The 21,795-nt window shown below is 44.2% G+C and overlaps 1 protein-coding gene across 3 annotated transcripts in view; it reads left to right on the top strand.

The window, feature by feature from the left end:
* Positions 1-4,180: 4,180 nt before the first annotated feature.
* Fbxl17 (F-box and leucine-rich repeat protein 17) overlaps positions 4,181-21,795 on the top strand; it is a 458,236-nt gene continuing 440,621 nt past the window's right edge. For 2 of the 3 annotated variants that reach the window (XR_385343.4, XM_006524600.4), the window contains exons 1-3: positions 4,181-9,340; positions 17,478-17,600; positions 20,396-20,653. Coding sequence is in view for 2 of the 3 variants with exons in the window: in XM_006524600.4 (XP_006524663.1) it covers positions 8,348-9,340; positions 17,478-17,600; positions 20,396-20,653 (1,374 nt within the window). In the remaining variant the exon portion in view is untranslated. The remainder of the gene's footprint in view (positions 9,341-17,477; positions 17,601-20,395; positions 20,654-21,795) is intronic. The other variant, NM_015794.1, reaches the window with a different exon arrangement.

The following is a 21,795-nucleotide window of genomic DNA, read 5'->3' as shown; positions in this document are numbered from 1 at the left end:
AAAGTCTGTCAGATATTCTTGGCCAGAAGGTTGAAGATAATACTTCAATGAAAGTACAATACAGAGAAACCTTGGTTGGCTGTCCAAGTAGCCAGAAATCTCACCCAGTTCTATAGTTTTAGAAGCTGCTTGCTCTGCACTTTCTATTTATTCAGGTAATATTTATCCTTCTCAGGTCTCCGATGGGATTGAAAATTAGATAGTTATAGTCTCACAATTAAGCTTAAGTTGTTTAGGATCTAAGATAAATTTAAGGTCTAAGATCTTTTTAGGTTGGTCATATAAGTTATGATAGAAAATGATTTAGGTACAGAATTTGTATTCAAGAAACCAGGATAGATAATGGACTACTTTCTCCATGGTTGCCAAATTCATATGACTGGACACTGGGAATATAATTCTTTTTTTTTTTTTTTTTTTTTTTTTCGAGACAGGGTTTCTCTGTGTAGTCCTGGCTGTCCTGGAACTCACTCTGTAGACCAGGCTGGCCTTGAACTCAGAAATCCACCTGCCTCCCGAGTGCTGGGATCAAAGGCGTGCGCCACCACTGCCCAGCTGGGAATATAATTCTTACTTGATACTTTCCATAATTGTTCTTACTGTGCATAGTGTATTGATGTTAGACAAAGAGCTTTTTATTAGTTTAAAAGGGAGAGATGTTGGGATAATCTCTTTTGTACTGTGTGGAAGCATCACTTGTCAATAAATAATGGCCAATAAGATAAGCCAGGATTAGACCACGGGACAGCTGGGACAGCTGGGAGAGAGAGAGAGAGAGAGAGAGAGAGAGAGAGAGAGAGAGACAGAGAGAGAGAGAGAGAGAGAGAGAGAGAGAGAGAGAGAGAGAGAGAGAAGCGAACGAACGAACTCTGGAAGATAGGTAGGAAGATTTACTACTTCACTTGGAGGAAATTGGATGTATGAAACTGAGGAGAGGTAATTAGCCACGTGGCAGACATAGAATAGTATAAACAGGTTTGTATAAGTTACAAGTTAGTCTGTGAACAAGCCTAGCTTATGGCATAGGCATTTAGTAATAAGCCTGTGGCTACAGGAGTAGACAGAGACTCAGAGAGGTGAAGGCTTTAGGCCGTTGTGTGTGATGAATATGAGTCCAGACATCCTGCCTTTGTCCCCTGCTACCACAGAAAAGATTATACGCAGCGTACACAGTTCTTTCAGTATGTGGATCCTCGTTACGATTGTTTTATCTCTAGCTATTTAAAATGGGTGATGGAGAGGCAATCTCCTACTCATTGCATTCAAGGTAGAACAAGCATGTTTGGAACATAGATATTTGGTTGATTATTATAATAAACAATACCACCAATTATTAACATGTGGTATTGGGAAAGTAGCTTGCTCTTTTTGAGTCATTGAAATAGTTTTAATTATCTGGCCTTGGGTTACAGCTAGCAAATTAATAGCTGTGTAACAAGAAACCCAATTGTTATTAAATTCTAGGAGAGAAAAATGAATGAGATTGGTTAGGGGGAACCTAGATAGATTAAATTTGTACCAGTTGAAAACGAGAAAATAAAATGATAAGCCCTACTTAGCTGACTTGAAGGAACAGGTGTAATAGATATTCTGTTGCGTTAGTTTTATTTAAAAATGATATATATGGATCTTGAGTAAATAAAGTACAATAAGCACCCTCATTTGCCTTAATTATTCCAATAACATGCAAAATTTGGAGAACACAAATCATTTATGTCTGTTTAGTTGTTTCCTTCTATAAACTTCACTTACTTTTTGGAGAATAAAGGATAATTATTTGCTTTCTCCTATGTTTTGGATTCCACAGGATCCTTTGGACACGTTTTCTATTACTGCAAGAACAAGACCTAGAAATAAAGTGATTTGAGCAGTATGTCTGTGTGCACAGATACTTGCAAGTCAGAAGTCCTGCTGGGGGTTCAGGCTGAACTCCAGGGGTCAGTCAGCTAAGGGGCTCCTCTGTCCCCAGAGGCCACCTGCAGTTTCTTGCTACTTAATCCTCAGGAAACCCGCTTTAGCTGTGTGAACTTCCCTAACTTCCTGATTCACTTCTAGGCCTTCTTTTGTGTGGTTCACCAGGTTAGGCCAGACTCACCAAAGACATGCCACTTTTAAAACTCAGTTGACTAACAATCAATCACAGGTACTGATTATTCTGGAGTGAACAAACCGGATTAATTCTGATGGGGATGATATTAACCAAATCAGGCATCGCTGTAGCAGGTAATGGCTTGGGACGTTCTACAGAACAACTAGAAGGTCTTATGAAAGGTGGTGACATGTAGGCTGAAAGAGGCGATGAAAGGATTGTCTAGGGGGCAGTTAATATCTGAAACCAACCCAAGAATATGTTGTCTTTCTAAAGGGACTTCTCTTCAAACTCGTTTGTTCTAACATCTTTAGCTTTAAGTATTCGACAAAAACACGATTGGGTGAATAGTTAAATGATTTAATATAGTTAAATGATTTAATATCTGGTGTGTTCCATGATTTCCAGATGTGAAGGTAGTATCTTTGATCTTCTATCAATGCCCTCTACCACCTCAACTGCAATTGGTAGGGTTAATGGTACATGAAGTGTGCTTTTGTATCACTGATATCATGTTTGAGCAATGTATTGCAATTATTACCCAACTTCATTCACTAAAAAGCTTTTTATACATTAGAATGTTTTACAGGCAAATGTGAATTTTGAATTAAGTATATTCTTAGACAAGACATAAAAGGTTTTTTCTTATTGCTTTTAGACACAGTCTCACTATATAGTCTTGGCTAATCTAGAACTTTCTTTTTTTTTAAAGATTTATTTATTATTATATCTAAGTACACTGGAGCTCTCTTCAGACACACCAGAAGAGGTCGTCAGATCTTATTAAGGATGGTTGTGAGCCACCATGTGGTTGCTGGGATTTGAACTCATGACCTTTGGAAGAGTAGTCAGTGCTCTTACCCACTGAGCCATCTCTCCAGCCCCTAGAACTTTCTACATAGAGTAGGTTAACCTTGATCGTGCTTCAATACTCTTGCCTCTGCTTCTCAACTGTTGGAATTACAGATGTGTGTCACTATGCCCAATGTAAGACTTATTTTAAATTGTTCACTTTTAAGTTCATAAACTGGTTTCAGTGCAAATCCTATCATACTGTAAGAGAAGTCTACCCTAGGTTCAAATACTGCTCACATTTGTAAAAATTTCCATACATTAAACATGGAAGTAGAAATTCTGGGGTTCATTTCCTTCCTATCCATCATTCTCTTTCTTCTACTCAACTAATAAATAATTTATCAATACCAGAAAAAAATCCCTATCAGAAATGTTGCAAATCTTACTTTATTTCATTATTCCTAGGATGCCTTCATTACTACAAAGTTTTTCTTCTGATCCTTTGAACAATAATCCCTAGTCTTCCTACCAATTACCTGTTCACATCCTCTAGTTCTTCTGCATACTTGTTAAATTATCTTCCTGAAAACTAAGTAAACTAAATTTTTCTCTTGTATGTATTTTATATTCTAGTGGGACAGAATTGGGGGTGGGGAGAGGGAGACAGAAAAATAAACTCTTGGAAAACCAATCCCCAAACTTCCAGACAAACATATGACAAAGAATCATTAAAAAGAATAATAAAAAGGAAAAGAAAAAAAGAAATGGTAGGGTAAGATGGATAGTAAAGGAGGGAATGTTGCTGGGCAGTGGTGGTGCATGCCTTTAATCCCAGCACTTGGGAGGCAGAGGCAGGCAGATCTCTGACTTCAAGGTCAGCCTGGTCTACAGAGTAAATTCCAGGACAGCCAGGGCTACACAGAGAAACCCTGTCTCGAAAAAACAAAACAAAACAAAACAATCCCCCCTCCAAATCCTAAAAAAAAAAAAAAAGGGAATGTTTTGCACACTGGTGATATTTAATAAATGCTATAATCCTGGCTAGACATGCCTGGTGAATTACAGTTGGGTTTAATGTCTTGTTGCAAATAGGCAGCAGAATATCACTATACTGCAAAATCTTAGGAAGAGAGCATTAAAAAGACAGTAAAGGATTCGACTTAGGAAGGAATTCTGAGCACTAAAGAGTCACTTTGAGTTAGAGGTAGTCAGAAAGCCGGAGAGAGCCTATGGATATTTTGTCATATGTTATCTTCAAGACAGAATAGAGCAGAGCTGTCATTATTATTATTTTTTTGTTTGTTTGCTTGTTTGTTTGTTTTTGAGACAGGGTTTCTCTGTGCAGTCCTGGATGTCCTGGAACTCACTCTGTAGACCAGGCTGGCCTCGAACTCAGAAATCCGCCTGCCTCTGCCTCCCTCCCAAGTGCTGGGATTAAAGGCATGCGCCACCACTGCCCGGCAGAGCTGTCATTATTAATGGTTAGAAAATAGTAGTCACTTATGATAGGGAAAACCTTCAGCTTTGTGGTTTAGAAAATCAGAATAGTAAGAGTCATGACTAACACCATAAAGGCTAACGAGGACAGTTAGGAATTAAATATTTAAATTGTACTTTGTTCAGAGTCAGGGACCCGAGAGGGCACCAGACTAACACCTCAGAGGTCATGCTGCCTGCATCTCCTCTCCAGCCATCAGATTCTGCAGGGAGCCGCAGTGGTATGGGTACATAGTCTTCATTTAGAACTCACTTGTTTTCTTTCCTTCTTGTCAGCCATGTTTATGAGCCTTGTGATGTCCGTGTCTCTCATTGTCACCCCTCGAGTTCTTTTCTCATCTTATGGACATCTGGCTTCAGGCACTTCTTGAAATGCTCAACCTTTTGTGTGTTGGATCTCAACCTTGTACTTCTCTATAGACACCTGGGCTGGCAGCAGGGATTAACTTGAAACAAACCATTAGTGGTGACTAAAAAGCTATTAATAGCATGTATGCCCAGATTCCTTTCTATAATATTAGGTACAAATGTGCCCTCATAATACAGAATGTATTATCCACCTCTTCTGTCCACTATGTGTCTAGAGGAGGTTCTTGTGTTTGATGCATTCAGACATGATTGTGGAAGGCTCTTACTTCCATCTTTTTTCTATGGCCACATTGGTCATACATGACATTGATGTTTGGTGATTGCTCATGCTTAAGAGAACATGTCATTTAGCTGACAATTCCAGACCAGATGCTGTTAGACCACCAAGGGTTACCTGTAAGCACCAGTCTAGTCTCTCACTATTCAGGATTATGGGGTTTATTCATTTTTAACAATCAGCTGCCAAAACTCTTGCTGATAGTTTCATTTCTTGAAAATTTCTTGGCATTACTCTTTAGGGTAATGAGTTCTTACAGTTTTGGTGATTATTTTAGTTATTTCTCTATTGCTTTGATAAGAAGACACCATGACTAAAGTCACTCATAGAATAGTTTATCTGGGCTCACCATTTCAGGACTAGAGTCCTTGTTTGCAAAGTTCAGGGCATGACACCTGAAGCTGGAAGCTAAGAGTTCACATCCCGAACTTGTTGGAAGCAGAGAACACAATCTGAGAATGGCACACAGCTCTGAAACCTCAAAGCCTGCTCCACAGCTCTCCCATCAAGGTTACTGCTCCTAGATCTACCCAAGCAGCAGCACCAGCTGGGGTCCAAGTAGTAAATGTTTGAGTTTACAGGAGACATTTGTCATTAAAACCACAATGACAATAATAGTGATTTACTGTCCCCTCTCCCCACTCCTGTTTTAAAGAGTGACTGTAGCCCAGGCATGCCTTGAATTGGTGACAATGTTCTTGCCTCAGCCACCTGAGGGCTGGTATTAGAGATGTGGAACCCTAGATGGGGAGCTGTGGTGTGGTGAAGAAAGAGTTAAGTGTAAATGTTTAAGTCTGAGGAATTCTGTTTTGTTTTCTCAAGAAGATCTATGTGGGTGAAGGAAGCAAGCAGTCAGAACAGACACACACCTTTCTAACTATCCAACACAAATGTCACTTCTCAGGCAGAATTCAACAAGACCAAGGGCAACTTGTTCACTTCTGACTGGCTAAGGATTATAATAGCTACCGTGAACTTCAGAAACTTAAAAGTCTCAGAGTCTGCCTACCTCATCTTTAGAAACGTTAAGTTGCAGTTCGAGTGCATATGTGCCCCTGATGGGTATGCATGGTGCCAGGCTCTCTATAAAGGACTTGCTAAAATCAGGAAGGCATTCTCGTTTCTAACTCCACAGTCTGATTCAACACACATTTATGAGATCCATTCATATTCTATTTTATTTTTAATTCAAGAGTAGTGGTGCACTGAATATTCCAGCTTCCTCATTCTCCCACTGACAGACATCTGGGCTCCTTGAGAGTTTTGCTCTCATCAGTACATTTGCGTTTCCATACAAGTCTTTTTGCAGACAGGACTTTATTTCTCTTGGTGAACACAAGATGTGGGTCTTTATGTGCCAAAGGGTAGACGAATGCTTGACTTACAAGAAACTGACAGGGCTGTACTTTCTGCACAATTTTAGCTTCATTTGCTCTAGAAAAGAGCCAAGCCGAGATGGCCATAACTTGACGATTCACGAATGGAGCTCTGAGAGCCTGGAAGACCCTTTCCTCGATTACAGGCAGAAGAACCATGGGCATGTGGGGGATATCCGTAGGTGAAGGAGTTCAGACAGCACATTTGAGAGTAACAAATATGTGAATATCTGGACAAATCTTTTTCCCATTGGTTTTTGAAATTCTGATATCCTCAACTCTCTCCCCGGTAGCTTTTGAATATACCCAGGGAGTATATTCTTCAGCAGGGAGGGGTGGGGCTTCTTTTAATGAAGAGTAGAAACTGCCAGAAACAAATCACCTCATTTCTTCGCAGCCTTTGTTTCTTTTCTGCCACTCCCCCCACTGACACTTTTTCTAAAGTCCTCTCCACTGCCTGATCCACTGCTTTGGACTCTTAGCATGGTTTCAAAGTTCCCTCCAAAACTTACCCTGAAATTTGCTACTGTTAACAGTATGCATGCAACATTCCTAAGGGGGTCCTTTAAGAGGTGATGAGGACACTAGAGTTCCGCCCTCCAGGAACAAATTGTTACCACAAGAGTAGGTTCCCGATAAAAAATGATAGACAGTTTCCGGCGCTTTTACCCTGCCACTTAGCTGACACTGCATGTTATTCTACTTTCCAAAGCCTCCAGAGCGAGATAAACTTCTTCATAGTTTACTGTTGTATGTAGCATTGTTATAGCAGCAGAAGAGACTAAGACAACTAACTTTCCCTACCTTCTCCCCTGTGAAAGCTGACCTCTCCCCATCCGAGAACCTGTGTCATCACTGTAACTTAAGACTTCTGAAGTCTGATCAACTTGCATGTTTTAGTTCCCCACCTTAGCCACCAAAGTCTGTCCTAAGGGCACCACACTAATATTCACAGAGTGGACAGACTGGATTTCAAGGTGTCAAACAACAGTAACATTGAGCTTGGAGCCTGGAATGTTGGAGTGTTTTTTCCAGCGTGTATACCTGTTTTCAGCGTGATACATGTTTTCAGCCCGCAATTGTGTGCAAAGGCAGCAGTATGCAACAGGTGCCTAGACACAGGAGTAGAATCAGTGTAGTCACCTAGCTAACGGATCCTTACTGGACTGTCACCCATCACCCAAGGGCTCAGGCCTCTCAGGTGGAACTGGTTCTTCCGTTCTCAATTGGCCTCAGTTTCCGAGTCAGGGCGATGGTGGGGTGGGAAGTGAAGGGGAAGAGCCAAGCTGAGCCTGGCCAATGGCAGCTCTTGAACTTACACCTCCAGACGTCAGCGCGGCCGTGGAAACGGATGTCACCCAGCTGGCTCGGAAGCGTCTCCATCCGCTTCGGGAGAGGGGCGTGAGCCCGGAGGCGTCCAGGCCACCTCCGTGTGCAGCCGGAGGGAGTGCGCGGCCCCGTCAGCGCGCAGCCCCGAGGTCCCCGCTTCTCCCCCGGCGGCGCTCCCGCCCCTGGGTGAGACCCGCGCGCCCCCGCGGGCGGCTCCGCCCCCTCCCGGAGCGGGCGGCGCGCTCCCGCGGCGACGGGCCGTGTCGCGGGCTCGCGCGCCGCCGGCCCAGCCGCAGTTAAAATGGTCCGAGTCGGGCCCGCGCTGCCCCCGCCGCGGCGCTGACTGACTGAACCGGCTGGCCTGGCCGGCAGACTCGCTTCCCTCCCTCGCGTCCCCACAGCTCGCGCCCGTCCTCCTCCCGGCTCCCCGGGGGGCAAAGCATGTAGCCCGCGTCGGGCACCCGGGCGGCCCGCAGCTGACGCCCACCCCCGCCGTCGCGTGTGCCGGGTGCGCGGCGCGGGCGACCCAGCCAGCGGCCTGCCCCGCCGCCGGAGCCCGCCCCTCGGGCCTCCCTCTCCCGCCCCGTCCCGGTCGCCCTCCTCGGGGCCTTCTATATGGGCCACCTTCTCTCGAAGGAGCCGCGTAACCGCCCGAGCCAGAAGAGGCCTCGCTGCTGCAGCTGGTGTCGCCGCCGGCGCCCTCTCCTCAGACTGCCCCGCCGGGCTCTGGCCAAGGCGTCCCCGCAGCCCGCGGCGCCCCGGAGCCGGGACTGCTTCTTCCGCGGGCCCTGCATGCTCTGCTTCATCGTGCACAGCCCCGGCGCGCCCGCCTCCGCCGGCCTAGAGGAGGAGCCGCCGCTCTCGCCACCGCCGCCGCCGCCGCGGGACGGGGCCTACGCCGCCGTCTCCTCGCAGCACTTGGCGCGGCGCTACGCGGCCCTGGCCGCCGAGGACTGCGCCGCCGCCGCACGCCGCTTCCTGCTGTCCTCGGCCGCCGCCGCCGCCGCCGCTGCCTCGTCGCCCGCGTCCTGCTGCAAGGAGCTGGGGCTGGCCGCCGCCGCCGCCTGGGAGCAGCAGGGCCGGAGCCTCTTCCTGGCCGGCGTGGGGCCCGTGCGCTTCCTGGGACCGCTGGCCGCCGTGCAGCTCTTCCGGGCACCGCCGGCGCCGCCGCCGCAGGCCGAGCCCGCCACGGCCCTCGAGATGGTTTGCAAGCGGAAAGGGGCCGGGGTCCCCGCCTGCACCCCCTGCAAGCAGCCCCGTTGCGGCTGCGGGGGCTGCGGCGGGGGCGGCGGCGGCGGGGGAGGGCCCGCGGGAGGAGGTGCCTCGCCGCCGCGGCCGCCCGATGCCGGCTGCTGCCAGGCCCCGGAGCAGCCCCCGCCGCCGCTCTGCCCCGCGCCCGCCTCTCCCGCCTCAGAGTGTGCCCCCATCGTGGCCGCCGCCGGGGACACAGTCCGAGCCGGGGGCACCGCCCCCTCGTCTGCCCAGCAGCAGCCCGAGAGCGGCGACGCGGACTGTCAGGAGCCCCCCGAAAACCCCTGCGACTGTCACAGGGAGCCGCCCCCCGAGATCCCAGACATCAACCAACTGCCGCCGTCCATCCTGCTTAAGGTGGGTCTGGGCGAGGAGGCGCAGGGATGCTCACTCCCCCCCCCCCGCCCCCCTAACCCGGCTCCCCCGCCTCCGAGGCTTTCTCTCTCCTCCCCCTGTGTGCAGAGGAGGGGGGGGGGTTCCCTGACAGCCGGGGGACGCCGGAAGGGGAGACTGGGAAGCCAGTGGGGCCTGAGCTTTCAGCCTGGTGTTGAAGTAGGAAAACTTGGAGGCTGCTGAATGCCTCGAAGTAGCTTAGGTCCTACAACTCGGGGTTCATGCATTGCATTGGCAAACCCCCCAATATAGATACTATACTAGATTCTGTGGAATATACACGCATTTCTTGAGCAAGTTGTATACAGTGGGCAACCACTTTGCATACTGGTGTTTGGAAAGTTTAAAAGTTTGATGGATGCTAGTCTAGTGGCAATAACTTATAGTAAGCATTTACCACGACCAGACACTGACCGAGTGAATGGCAGGCCTTGGTCAGTGTGTTCCTCTGTAGACATCTTTTGAGTGTACTGTCCCGAGGACTTGAATCCTCTCTCAGGGAGTTGAGGAAAGGTCTTCCTGAATGGGGGAAGTTGTTTGCTTGCTCCGGAAAACTTGCAAACCATTGGTTCAGAAGCTGATTTACAACTGGTGTGTGGTCTTTATAAGAAATCTGAGAAGCAGAGAGTGGCTCTTCAAAGGTCAGCTCTGGGAATAGCAGTTTTCCCAAGTACTTAATAAACCTGTTAGGTCTCTGGTTACTGCATTGTTCTGAATCAAATAAACTAGCCTCAGATTTTGCTACTTGTTGCTTTTACAACTTGAAGCAGTGTTACATACTGAAACTGCCGCTAGATTTTTATATGATCAGCCATTGGGTAACAGTTTCCTTACTTATTTTCCCTTTGCAATAATGGTCACCTTGAGCTAAACATTCAATAGGAGCATAATGTTTAGATTGTTACCTTGCTCTCAGTGAGTAAGCCTGTTTCCTTCCAAAATGTAGTAAAGGGGAGAACTTGTCTGACATCACCATTAGAAAGCCTTCTCTACAAGTCTTTTCCACTCTGATATGTCAGTAGATAGGAAGTCTTCATTTTGGTAGGTTTGTTTCAGTTGGGCTGGGTTAATGGTCAAGGTAGTTTCCGGAGGGAAGTTTGCTTGGTAGAAAGCCTGGAAAGTTTTAGGAAGGTAGGTTTACCTCATTTCCTTTCTAAGTGGGCTATGTGGTCTTAAGCTAATTACAATACCGAAAAGTGCTGTGTGTTTACTTAAGAATTATGTCAGTTGTTTTGTAGTGAAAGCTGTCAGAGTAGGGTTGTTACCTTGAGTCTTGGCGCTTCAGGTTGTATAAGATGCTGGAGAGAAGGGGTATTTAAGAACTACTTCAGATTAGCATAGTCAGTTCCAAAGTTGGCCAACCTTCTGGGGTATCCTCCCTCTTATCTACCACCTACATATTCAATTCCTTTTCGAAGTGAGTAAGCAAAACTAACCTAGATCCATGTGGATGGTGTCAGTGATGTGTGGGTCAGAAGTGCCATTTACCTTGACCGGAGAGAAAACTGGAGAAGTACTGGTCCAGACTTGTTTCAGCTCGGCACCTTGGACATGCAGAGAACAAATGAGTCCTTTAAAACTGTGCAGTCACTGAGATAGCTCAGCCTGGAAAGGCGCTTACCAGTGAGCTGATGACCTGAGTTCAGTTATAGGAACCAACATGATGAAAGGAGATAAAGCACTCCTGCAGGCTGTCCTGCCTCCACAGGTGACACACACACACACACACTCTCACTCTTCCGCATGTACACACACAGTCTTGTGTATATTTTTATACATTTGTGCACACACAGTGAGCATGTGCATACATACACTTTTCTATGTACACAAACAATGGAATGTAAAAACATTTTAAACTTTTAAAAAAAGTCACACAGATGACTTAGTTTCCTCAAATCTTTATTTTCTCATCTATAAAATCAGGAGAATGAGCATAAAAATATCGGAGAGGGGCCATGGTTGCATGACAAATGAGTCTTTTCCAAGGAAAACCAAACCTGTCCAACCATTTGAGCTCTAGAATTAAATAAAAGACAAATACTCAGGAGGATTTATCTTAGGAAACTGTTTAAAAAGTCAGTAGTGGAATTTTGCAGCTTCTTGGTAGGTGCTCCTGGCATGACCTACACAAGGTCTAGCTCAGTGTAGGACAATAAGTTAAAGCCAGTTGCTAACCAATAGCAGAGGACTTGGTAGGAAAAACTAAAAGGAAAACTCACATAAAGATGGCCTGAAGGTTAGTGCCACTTGGAGGAGTGGGGAAGGAGCTGGAAGTGGAGCAAGTAGCCAGAGGAAACGGGGGGTGGGGGGAAACAAGCAGGGATAATCTTTTCACACATCTTGGTTTATTACAACCGCATGTGTGGATGAGGGCCGGCAGGAAGGAATGGCCAAGGTGGATCGACAAATTGGCTAAGATAATTATCCCAGTAATTGTAGCACTTGGAGGCAGATGCTGGAGGATCACAGATTGGAGGCCAACGTGATCCAGACCCCATTTCATAAACAAAACAAAAGACAACACTGGCTGGGCCTTAGACATCCCTTGTCTGACCCGTACTCAGACTGACGAGCAGGCTAGACAGTTCAGAACCAACTTTCCAAGACACTGAAACAGCTATGCAGACACAGCAGTTTCCCAGGGAGCCAAGCTAAAGGACAAGAGGATACTAGTGGAACAGACACTTGCACCATAGCGAACAGATTCCAGAAGGAACAGGCCAGTTAAAAATAAAGAGACCCAGAAAGGCCCAAGTCTGTAGTTGTACTGTGTTACCTGAAATACCTAAACATTTTTGAGCTATGAGGAAAAAGAAAGCCGGGAGAAACTGACACCAAGAGGCTTCAAAGAATTCAAAAGGACTATTGTAAATAACAGGATACAGGATGTACATAGCAGAAGGAAAGGAGACCTTCATATCATGAGAGGGGCATATTGGCACTTTGACTCAACCGGTGGGAAATCTTAGCAATGAGGGAGAGATCATAGAAATGTACTCTTTTAGATGCTGCTATGAATAAGAGTTGTTTAATTTTATTTTTAGAATACTTACTACTATTAAAAGTGCTTGCTTAATTAGCCAGCCTCTGTGACGAGAGAGTTTTTTTTTTTTTTTTTTTGCATCTGTTTTATATGTCCACATAACAGGTAACGTGTGTGCAGGTCAGAGTAGGGTGTTCATCCTCTAGAGCTGGGACCTGCGCCCTGATCCTCTGGAAGAGCAGCAAATGCTTGTCCATCTCTCCATCTCCCCAGCCCCTGAACGTTGTATCCCCTTCCCCAACAAGCAGTTTCCCTTCTTTCCTTGCTGCTTTTTGCCTGGCCAGACGCTCCAGTGGGATGTTACATAGGATGCAGTGATAATGCGCATCCTTGTCTTGTTCCTGATCTCTGGGAGACATCTACCGATTCAAGTGTTCACCAGTTTATAGGTGGGGTGGAGTGGTGGAGATCTTACTTTCAAGTTGAAAAAGCATTCTTTTATTTTAGATTGTAGAATGTTTTAATCAAAAAAATGGTGTGGCTTGGCTTGGGTCAATACCTTTTCTTGTGTCAGTTGGGACACTTTTTTTTTTTTTTGTCTTTGATTTTATTGGTCTGATGTGTTATGTTTTGTTCATGTGTTGGCCCACTCTTATTTTCTTAGAATAACTCTTATTTGTTCATGGTCCATGTGATCTTTTTACTACGTTGCTGGATTTAGTTTTATTTATTTATTTTATGTGCATATATGCTTTGTCTGCATGCATGTCTATTCACACGGATGCATGCCTGGAGCTCACAGAGGCCCCGGGACTGGAGTTATAGATGGTTGTGAGCTGCCATGCAGGTGTTGGGAATCGAACCTGGGTACACTGGAAGAGCAGCAGTTCTTTGTAGTTGAACCACCCCACGAGTTCCCTCGTTTGCTGTTTTTCTTTTTAAAAAGATTTTTTTCACCTACATTCATGATGGACTTTAGTCTGTATATTTTCCTGGAAATCTTTGTTTGCTGGTCTTTGGTTTGACCTCAGTATCATGATAATGCTGGCCTCACAGAAGAAGATACAAAGTGTTCTGTTGTTCTAAATTTTATCGAAGAATTTAAAAATTTAAGTCACTTTTGAACGTGGTATCTCTGAAGTCTTCAGTTATTATAACTGTTAGGTCCTATGTTATGTGAATAGATAACAGGCATCTCAGAACCTACAAAGCAAGCAGTAAATAGTTAAATCTTATTTGTAACAATTTTGAGTTCATTCTGAGTGACTTTTGACCTAAATCTCAGGGATGAAGGGTCAGTGGAGAGGCTCCTCTATCTGTAGCTCTGTCCTGTTCTCCTCTGTCCATATTTATGACATTTTCATTTCAGTTATGGTAAAACTCAGCCCCAGAATTTCCTTCTGGTTTTGCAATTTCTGCCTTTTCATTGGTATTCTCTGTTTGATGAGACATCTCTGTTTGACTTTGTGAACTTTAGTTCTTTTTTTTTTTTGTTGCTGTTTTGTTTTGTTTTTTGCTGGGCTGAGCCTTGAACTCTGGGCTACGTGTTCCACCACAGAGGCCCATCCCAAGATGCTCTTCTGCTCTCTGTTCATGGTTTTCCCCAGCTTTTTTTTTTTTTTTTTTTTTTTTACCTTCATTGTTGATTTATTGTGTTTGTCTAGGAAGGCTGCCTGTATCTTAGGCTTCTCCAGTGCAGCTTCACACGTCTTCTCCTTGTTAATGGGCCTTGTTGTTCTGTCTCTCATTTATGCATATGCATTTTATCTCGTAGCACATATTTGATTGTGTGTCATATTTAAACTAGGCCATGTGAGTGCTCCAGTATGGCCGTCCTGGGAATCAGAGTTTTTTTTCTCTTTAGGGTACGTTTCTGCTGCTTGTGCTTGCCAAGTTTCTCATTGGCTATTCCAAAGTAGTTCTTGAAGTCACTGCGCCATGCTGTGTGTAGCCCAAGGGCTCTGCTTAGGTTACTCATTCAGTAGTCATGTGACACAGATCGCTTTAATGCTGGAAATTGCTGCCTTTTTTCCTTGGTTAATATGAACCACTTATTAGTTTATGAAATTTTAATAGAATTGATGCTGACAGTCTTATCAGTTTTTGTGAGCAAATAGACTTTTTTGGACTGAACTTTTCCATCATTTTTGCTAACAGTCTCATTCTTTTGTATAACCATTTATCAAAGAAGACATCACAGGAATATTGGAAATATTGTAAATTGAAGGAAATGAAAGCCAATACAGGAATCATTATGGGATATAGCTGAAGCAGATTGGGAGGAATTTACTTACAGCTTTAAGTGCATGTGAGTTATAAAGTGGGTTTCACGAACTTAGCCTGGGGCGAGGCAAATCTGCTGCCAGGTTTTATGAAGTTTTTTTGGCACACAGTCTTGCAAAAAACGTGTGTACTAGGCTGTGTGCCATTAAAACTTACTTTTCTTTTGTGGTTTGAAAGATGGAGTTTCTGGCAGAGATGTAGATCTGGGCTGCTGTGGAATTTTGTGTGACTGGGATTGCTTTTGTGATGAATTTTGTTTCAAGTAAATAAGACTCCACAGGACTCAAATTCTGGGCGACAGAGTTCTCTGGCTCCATGGCTTAGAAAAGTGTTCCTTTTGGAGTTCAGATTCTGCTGTCACCCTGCGGCTGTGCCACACAGGGGCAGCACTGGGGACTGAGCAGTAGGGCGAAGGACAAGACAGGAAGAAGAGCAAGCAGAAGGAAGAGTGAACACTCCTCTGGCACAGGCACATATTTTTGGTCTTCTCTCTGGAAAGATGGCGGTCTGTTCAGTGTTTGTTGTGTCTGCAGTGTGGGGCTGCACTTTGATTTCCAAGCAGGAGACAACCAAACAAGTAGAAAACGCAGTCCAGTTTCTGGCCGTTCTTCCTAGTTTTGCTTCCCTGCTCATCCCACCCATTATGAATTTGTAGAGGCAGTTGCTCTTACTATGCTGTCGATAGGTTCTGCTAACACTCCCGTGCTTCTGAGTATCCACTCATCAAGGGAGATGTTGCAGGAATAGTGGAACTATTGTGCACTGGAGGAAATGAAGCCAGTACAGGAAATATTCCAGGATAGGGCTACAGTGGACTAGGAGGAACTCCGAGCTTGTCAGTAGGTTTCTGTGTGAGCCGTGCAGGCAAGGGCTTACTCCATCTTTATGGGGATTGGAGCCACATCCACTGGGCGTTTCTTATGCCTACTCTGTGCTTCCTGGTACACTGTCTGAAACAGGAAGGCTTGTGATTTCCCCCAGGCTCAAGGTTTAAAGCAGTAGCTTGGAGACCTACAGCCCTTGGTCATATAGAGGTAAGTTATTTTAAGACAGAGCAATGATAGAAATGATTTATGTACTTCCTACTGTTTCTGACAACGTTGTAGAAACTGTACCTGGACTTTTACATTCTCATAGTCACCCTATTAGATACATACTATATTATTCCCATTTTAAGAATAAGGAAATTTAGGTACATAGGTTATGCAGTTTGGTAAGGCTGTGACTCAAACCTAAAGACAAGGTAATTGTGTTAAAAGTCTGTTCTGTCTACAACTTTACCTTACATTGTGGAAGTTTGTGTGTATGAGCCAAAGTAGAAAATAGTAAAACAAACAATTGGGATGTTGTTCACCAAGTTCCAACTATCTTCTGCTTTATTTGTTTTAACCTTTCAGTGTTTTAAAAAAAATCCAATGAAGAATATAAAAGCAAATTTTATAGATTATAGATTATAATTTCTCATAAGCACTGGAATAACTATAAAGATAAAAATATCAATATAATCATAATATAAAAAGTAAAAACTAATTTCCTTTGTATCATCTAACATCTACTCGGTGTCTAGTTTTCTCTCATTGTCTCAGTTGGTTCAGTTCAGTCTCTCAGTCTACCTATACACCATTATTGATGACATGTCTCCACATCTTCAGAGATCTTCCTGGACCCCAGCCCTGTCTTCAACAGTCCTTCCATGATAGGACTTAAAGTTTTGTTTTTTTTTTTCCCTGCGATCATTTTATTTATTCCAGTGATGTTATTTAAAATTAATTATATTTATTCATTTTATATCCTAATATAGCTCCCTTTCCTCACAGTAACCCGTCACACAGGTCCTCCCCCATTTTCCCCTCCCCTTCTTCTCTGAGAAGCCCAGCTCTGAGTATTCCATCCCCCTGCTCCCCACCCACCCATACACATTAGGTCATTGCAGGGCTGGGTGCATCCTCTTCCACTGAGAACAGATAAAGGTGGCCCAGTTAGAGGAATGACATCCACAGCCAGGCCCCAGTGTCAGGGACTGCTTAAGTTCTTTTAAAATAGGTTTCACTTTGGAGTAGTGTCATTTTTATTGCAGTATTTACGATTTATAATGTATATTGGTATGGAATGATTTTAGATGTATGGAGAAAGTATAAAGGTAGAAAGCTTCCCTGCACACTGTGCCTGGTGTGTCCCCATTGTGTCCCTATAACTTTAACTTCATTCCTGAGGTGCACATGCCAACTATGGCTCCAGCCACCACTGCTGGACTCGCCGTGATTACAAACTGACCTCTGCTGGGATCTGATCATTCTCGTCATTAATGGTCGTTTCTGTTTTCTGTCCTGGAATCCAGGGCAGGATTTGCACTGCTAGTTGTTCTGTGTAATCATTTCTGGACTAAAACTATTACAGATCCCTTGTTTTCATGACCTCGAGCTGTGGTGTTAAATATGTACCTGTCAGTGTCGGGCAGGGCTGTGAGCTTCTAGGCACAGGCCATGAGCACCCTCCTCCTTCTCTTTCCTCCCTAGCCCTTTTCCTGGTCTGAAAGCATAAGCAGTTTTCATTTGTTTTTGCCTTGTTCGTGTGTGTGTGTGTGTGTGTGTGTGTGTGTGTGTTTTAAATACACATTAGTATCATCTGTTTCTTCCCTTCCTCTCCTCGTTACCTGAAAGGTAGTACCAGTTTCTGTCCTTAGCCTGTGTCACCAGACTTCTTGTTCTGTAGGACAGTCTCTGACTGAGTTTTGGTGGGGTCCCCTTGTAATATAATTTAAGCCCTTAAGTTTTGCCATATTGCTGTGTCTTGGCAAACACTTAGCAAATATGTGTGGTTCTTTTTAATTCACAGATATTTTCCAATTTGTCCCTGAACGAACGCTGCCTTTCTGCATCGTTGGTTTGCAAGTACTGGCGTGACCTTTGCTTAGATTTCCAGTTTTGGAAGCAGCTGGACCTTAGTAGTCGTCAGCAGGTATGGAGTTAATTCTCTTAACATCCTTATTTGACCCACTCAGCTGAAAAAAGATCTTTATTTTCCCTTTAGATGACTGTAACCTATACTTTTATGCTTTTTTTTTAAAGGGTAATTTTCTGATAAGTTTAATGCTTCACGCACGCACGCACGCTTGCTCCCTTGCACGCGCACATGTACATCTGCGTATTTGGTGTGCATATATTGCTGTGTGTATACTAAGCTCCACAGCAGAAAGGGTAGTTTCTAATGTAGACTGGTAATTGTGACGTTCACTTCTCTCTGTCTCAGTCCTTTCTGTTTCTCTCCTTATCATCATTTCAAAGCCAGGGGCCTTTTCATTTAGGGAGGTGACATCCTAGGAGTTTAACAGCAGAGGACGTTGGCACTTGTGCATCTGGCCCGCGCAATGCAGTGTTTACAGGCTTCACACATAAGAAGTCAACCATCTCTCCCCAACTCTAATAAAAGATGCTGCTGTTTACCGTTTTATGGATAGAGAAACGGAAGTAAATTGGGTGAAAATAACCTTTGGAAAAAAAAAAAAACAAACTTTCCTTTTGGATGTTTTCCAGTGTCCTAGTTGGTCAGTAAAGTTACGTGATTTTATTAGAATCCTAAGCCACTGTTAAGTCCCTCATGGCACATTGCCGTGGCTGCATTGGGAATTATTTGACAACAGGTTTTCTTAAAAGAAAGCAGATTTATAACATTTGCTACTAGGGTGTGAATAACCCACCCTGACTCATTGCAGGCTACTTGTCTGATGTTATCAAGAACAGATTACAAACGTGCATGTAATAGGCTTTTGTGAATTGGTACATGCAGGCTGACATACACTGGTAGTTTGTATGTGACTCTCACTTTTTAAACAGAGTAGCATGTTCCAGAACATTCACGGATAAGCCTTTCTGTCTTGCTTTCTCATTGGTAATAGGCTAAAACATCTGCAGGGCTAGGTAGTTCCTTGCTCGTGTTCCTGACCTATGTGTACAGCAGTCATGGTGCGAATGGAGGTAAGGCAAATGGAAGTGACCCTTGGCCACCTGCTGGCTCAGCTGTTTCCTCTCAGCTTACACTGAGCAGCTTTCTTCTTGGTGGTGGTGAAGCCTGGAGGGGAGGAAAAAGGGGTGCTCCCTCTGTGGCTCTCACGCCCAGTACTCCTTTCCAGCAGACACAGAGGTGCTCCCTTTGTGGCTCTCACTCCCAGTGCTCCTTCCAGCAGACACAGAGGTGCTCCCTTTGTGGCTCTCACTCCCAGTGCTCCTTCCAGCAGACACAGAGGTGCTCCCTCTGTGGCTCTCACTCCAGCGCACTCAACGGTTCCCTTTTTGCCTGTTAACCTTTATCTGCATTTTCTCTTTCCCCTGCTTTTGTTACAAGGACTGGAGTGACATTAACTGACTTCTCTTTTGAAAAGTGGTCATTGGGCTGGGAACACGCGTGGCTGGTATTTTATTTATAAATTCAGGTGACCGTGTGAGTTTCTTGACAGATGAACTGTAGGCTTACTTGTGTTTAGCACTGAGTCTTCTGTGTCAGGTTCTCTGACAGAGGCGCTTCCATAGCGTCTGTTGCTGTGTTGCTCCACAGTGATGCATTTTCTGAGCTGTGCATTAGCTGTGAGGTAGTACTGTGTTAGCCGTGCCATCTGATTCCAAGTATGAACATTCAGTTAGTTCACGGGGCGGGGAATGTGGTTCAGAAACTCGCTGGCTATGCACAAGGCCCTGTGGTTAGTTCTTAGCACCAAAACAGCCAACCAACGCCAAACGCACCAAACCAAACCAGAAGTCAATGTGTGTGTCATACTGATTTATATGGAATATTTGCTTAGTTATAAAACTTTTAAATCTCATTGTAGGTTTGTTTATAGGTTTTGGTGAGCTTGAAGCTTTAAGGAAAAGCAAGGCCCCAGTTGATTGATTTCTAGGGTTTAGTGAAAAGCAACATGCGTATTCTCCCTGTTTTCTGATACCACTTTTAATACTAAATATGGGGCTTATCCCACACTAGCAAACAGGCTTCTATCAGATCATGTGCCAGGGGTCGGTACAGACTGCAGACTGCAGAGGTTAAGTAAGGGGCTGCTAACCTGCCTCCACCTGAGACACCACTTGCAAATCCTAGGGTCAGCCTTTCGACATCAGACAGCTACAGGTCAAGTTCAGGAGTTACACTTTGCACCCCAAACTTGAACTTGGGAAAATATTTTTCTTATATTTTCTGGTTTATAATTAAGGCTACGGCCAGAAGCGTTCACATGGAAAAGTGACAAGTCCACATAGGGATGGGTCCTCCAGTGTTCAGCACTTCAGGGCTAATTGTTAATTTTTTGGTGAGAGTGCGTATAACCTGATCTCCTTGGAGCATTGTCTTCCCCTCTTCAGAAGTCGGAGGTGTGGTAGCTCTACTCTCTGATGACCTATTGACTGGTTGGTGTGTGTGTGTGTGTTTCTTACTGAAGTTTGAACTAGCACCTCTTGCATGCCAGGTGAGTGTGCTTGCCCTGAGGGCGAGCTCTAGCCTTACGTGTTGAGTCTCTGTAGTAACCCGACTTACCTGATTACTCTATTCAGGAAGGGTCAAAGGGACCTGTCACGGATGACCAATGACTCTGACACTCGGAAGGTTCCAAGGGTTTTAGAAAGTTTATACAGCAGAACTTTGAACAAAGAACAAGTGTGCATATATTTATTGTACTGCAGTTATTACTTATTGGTAGAAATTAAGTAATACAAAATAGTTTTCCACTTCCAGCAAAGTTTAATTTATTATATCTTTTTCTCTCATAGGTTACTGATGAATTATTGGAAAAAATTGCCTCCAGAAGTCAGAATATAATTGAGATTAACATTTCTGATTGTCGAAGTCTGTCTGACAGTGGCGTGTGTGTCCTAGCATTTAAGTGTCCTGGACTTCTTAGGTATACAGCCTACAGGTGTAAGCAGCTTTCTGACACCTCAATCATTGCGGTCGCGTCTCACTGCCCTTTACTGCAGAAAGTCCACGTAGGCAACCAGGACAAGCTCACCGATGAAGGACTTAAGCAGGTAAATCCACGGCCTTTTCTGAGAGATTTCACACACTGATTAAAGAACTGTCACCGCAACATTTAGAAAGGTTGTTGCATTAAAATGAATTATTAGAGACTAAACTAAGCTGTATTTTCTATGTAAAAATGAATATTTGATTAGGCTAGTGAGCTCCAGGGCTGTGGTGATGAGCAGATAGATCAGTTTTGCTGTGTTTTACAGTGAGTGCCTAATCTCTTGGCCAGCCATTTTATTAGCTCCCAGTTTTATTAGCTCCTGTTTTTTTCTTTTTATTGATTCATTTTTAAAGTAGGTCTGTACCATACTGTGCTTTAAGTTACAGTATTCAGTTTAGGTCAGAATAAGTATTTAAAGTTATTTTAAAATCTTCTTTTTTTTTTTTTTTTTTTTTTCTTTTTTGGTTTTTCGAGACAAGGTTTCTCTGTGTAGCCCTGGCTGTCCTGGAACTCTCTCTGTAGACCAGGCTGGCCTTGAACTCAGAAATCTGCCTGCCTCTGCCTCCCAAGTGCTGGGATTAAAGGCATGCGCCACCACTGGCTGGCCTAAGTATGGTTTTAAGACATAAATGGAGATTCATTGAAGAGCATAAAGTAAGAAAAAAGTGGTAACTAACTCTATTTGACTTAATTAATTGGAATTAAATCAGTTTAATAATACCCTCCCTTTTGACAGTCTTTCTTTGGAATAGCATTTAACATCTCCTGACAGAGTAGCTTACTCATGAAGGGAGGCTCCTTCAGTTGAATTGTTATATATGGATTTATTGAAAGTTGAGTATGAGGAGAACCTTGGGGAGACTGTCTTGAGTAGATTCTACTGAGTGTGGCCATTCACTGTGTTTTTCAAGAATGCCACCAACTTAGAGCAGAGCCCGTGCCAGGCAGGCTGTGAAGTGACACTTCTTTATTTTAGTATTTCCTGACTGGTTTCTTTTACAGGTAAAGTATTTTACAACATTCTTGAAATCAATTAAGTTACTCTTTTCTAGGGAAATATATATTTAATGTACGATGATTTTATAATGAGTTTTTTTTTAAGCATTTCATATTTCACAGCAAAACTTTTTGTCTTAGTCAGGGTTTCTATTCCTGCACAAACATCACGACCAAGAAGCAAGTTGGGGAGGAAAGGGTTTATTC

This window comes from Mus musculus, chromosome 17 (assembly GCF_000001635.26).
Source record: "Mus musculus strain C57BL/6J chromosome 17, GRCm38.p6 C57BL/6J".
Taxonomy (NCBI): domain Eukaryota; kingdom Metazoa; phylum Chordata; class Mammalia; order Rodentia; family Muridae; genus Mus; species Mus musculus.
The sequence above is the reverse complement of the archived record's forward strand: the minus strand, read 5'-3'. Positions and strand labels throughout refer to the sequence as shown.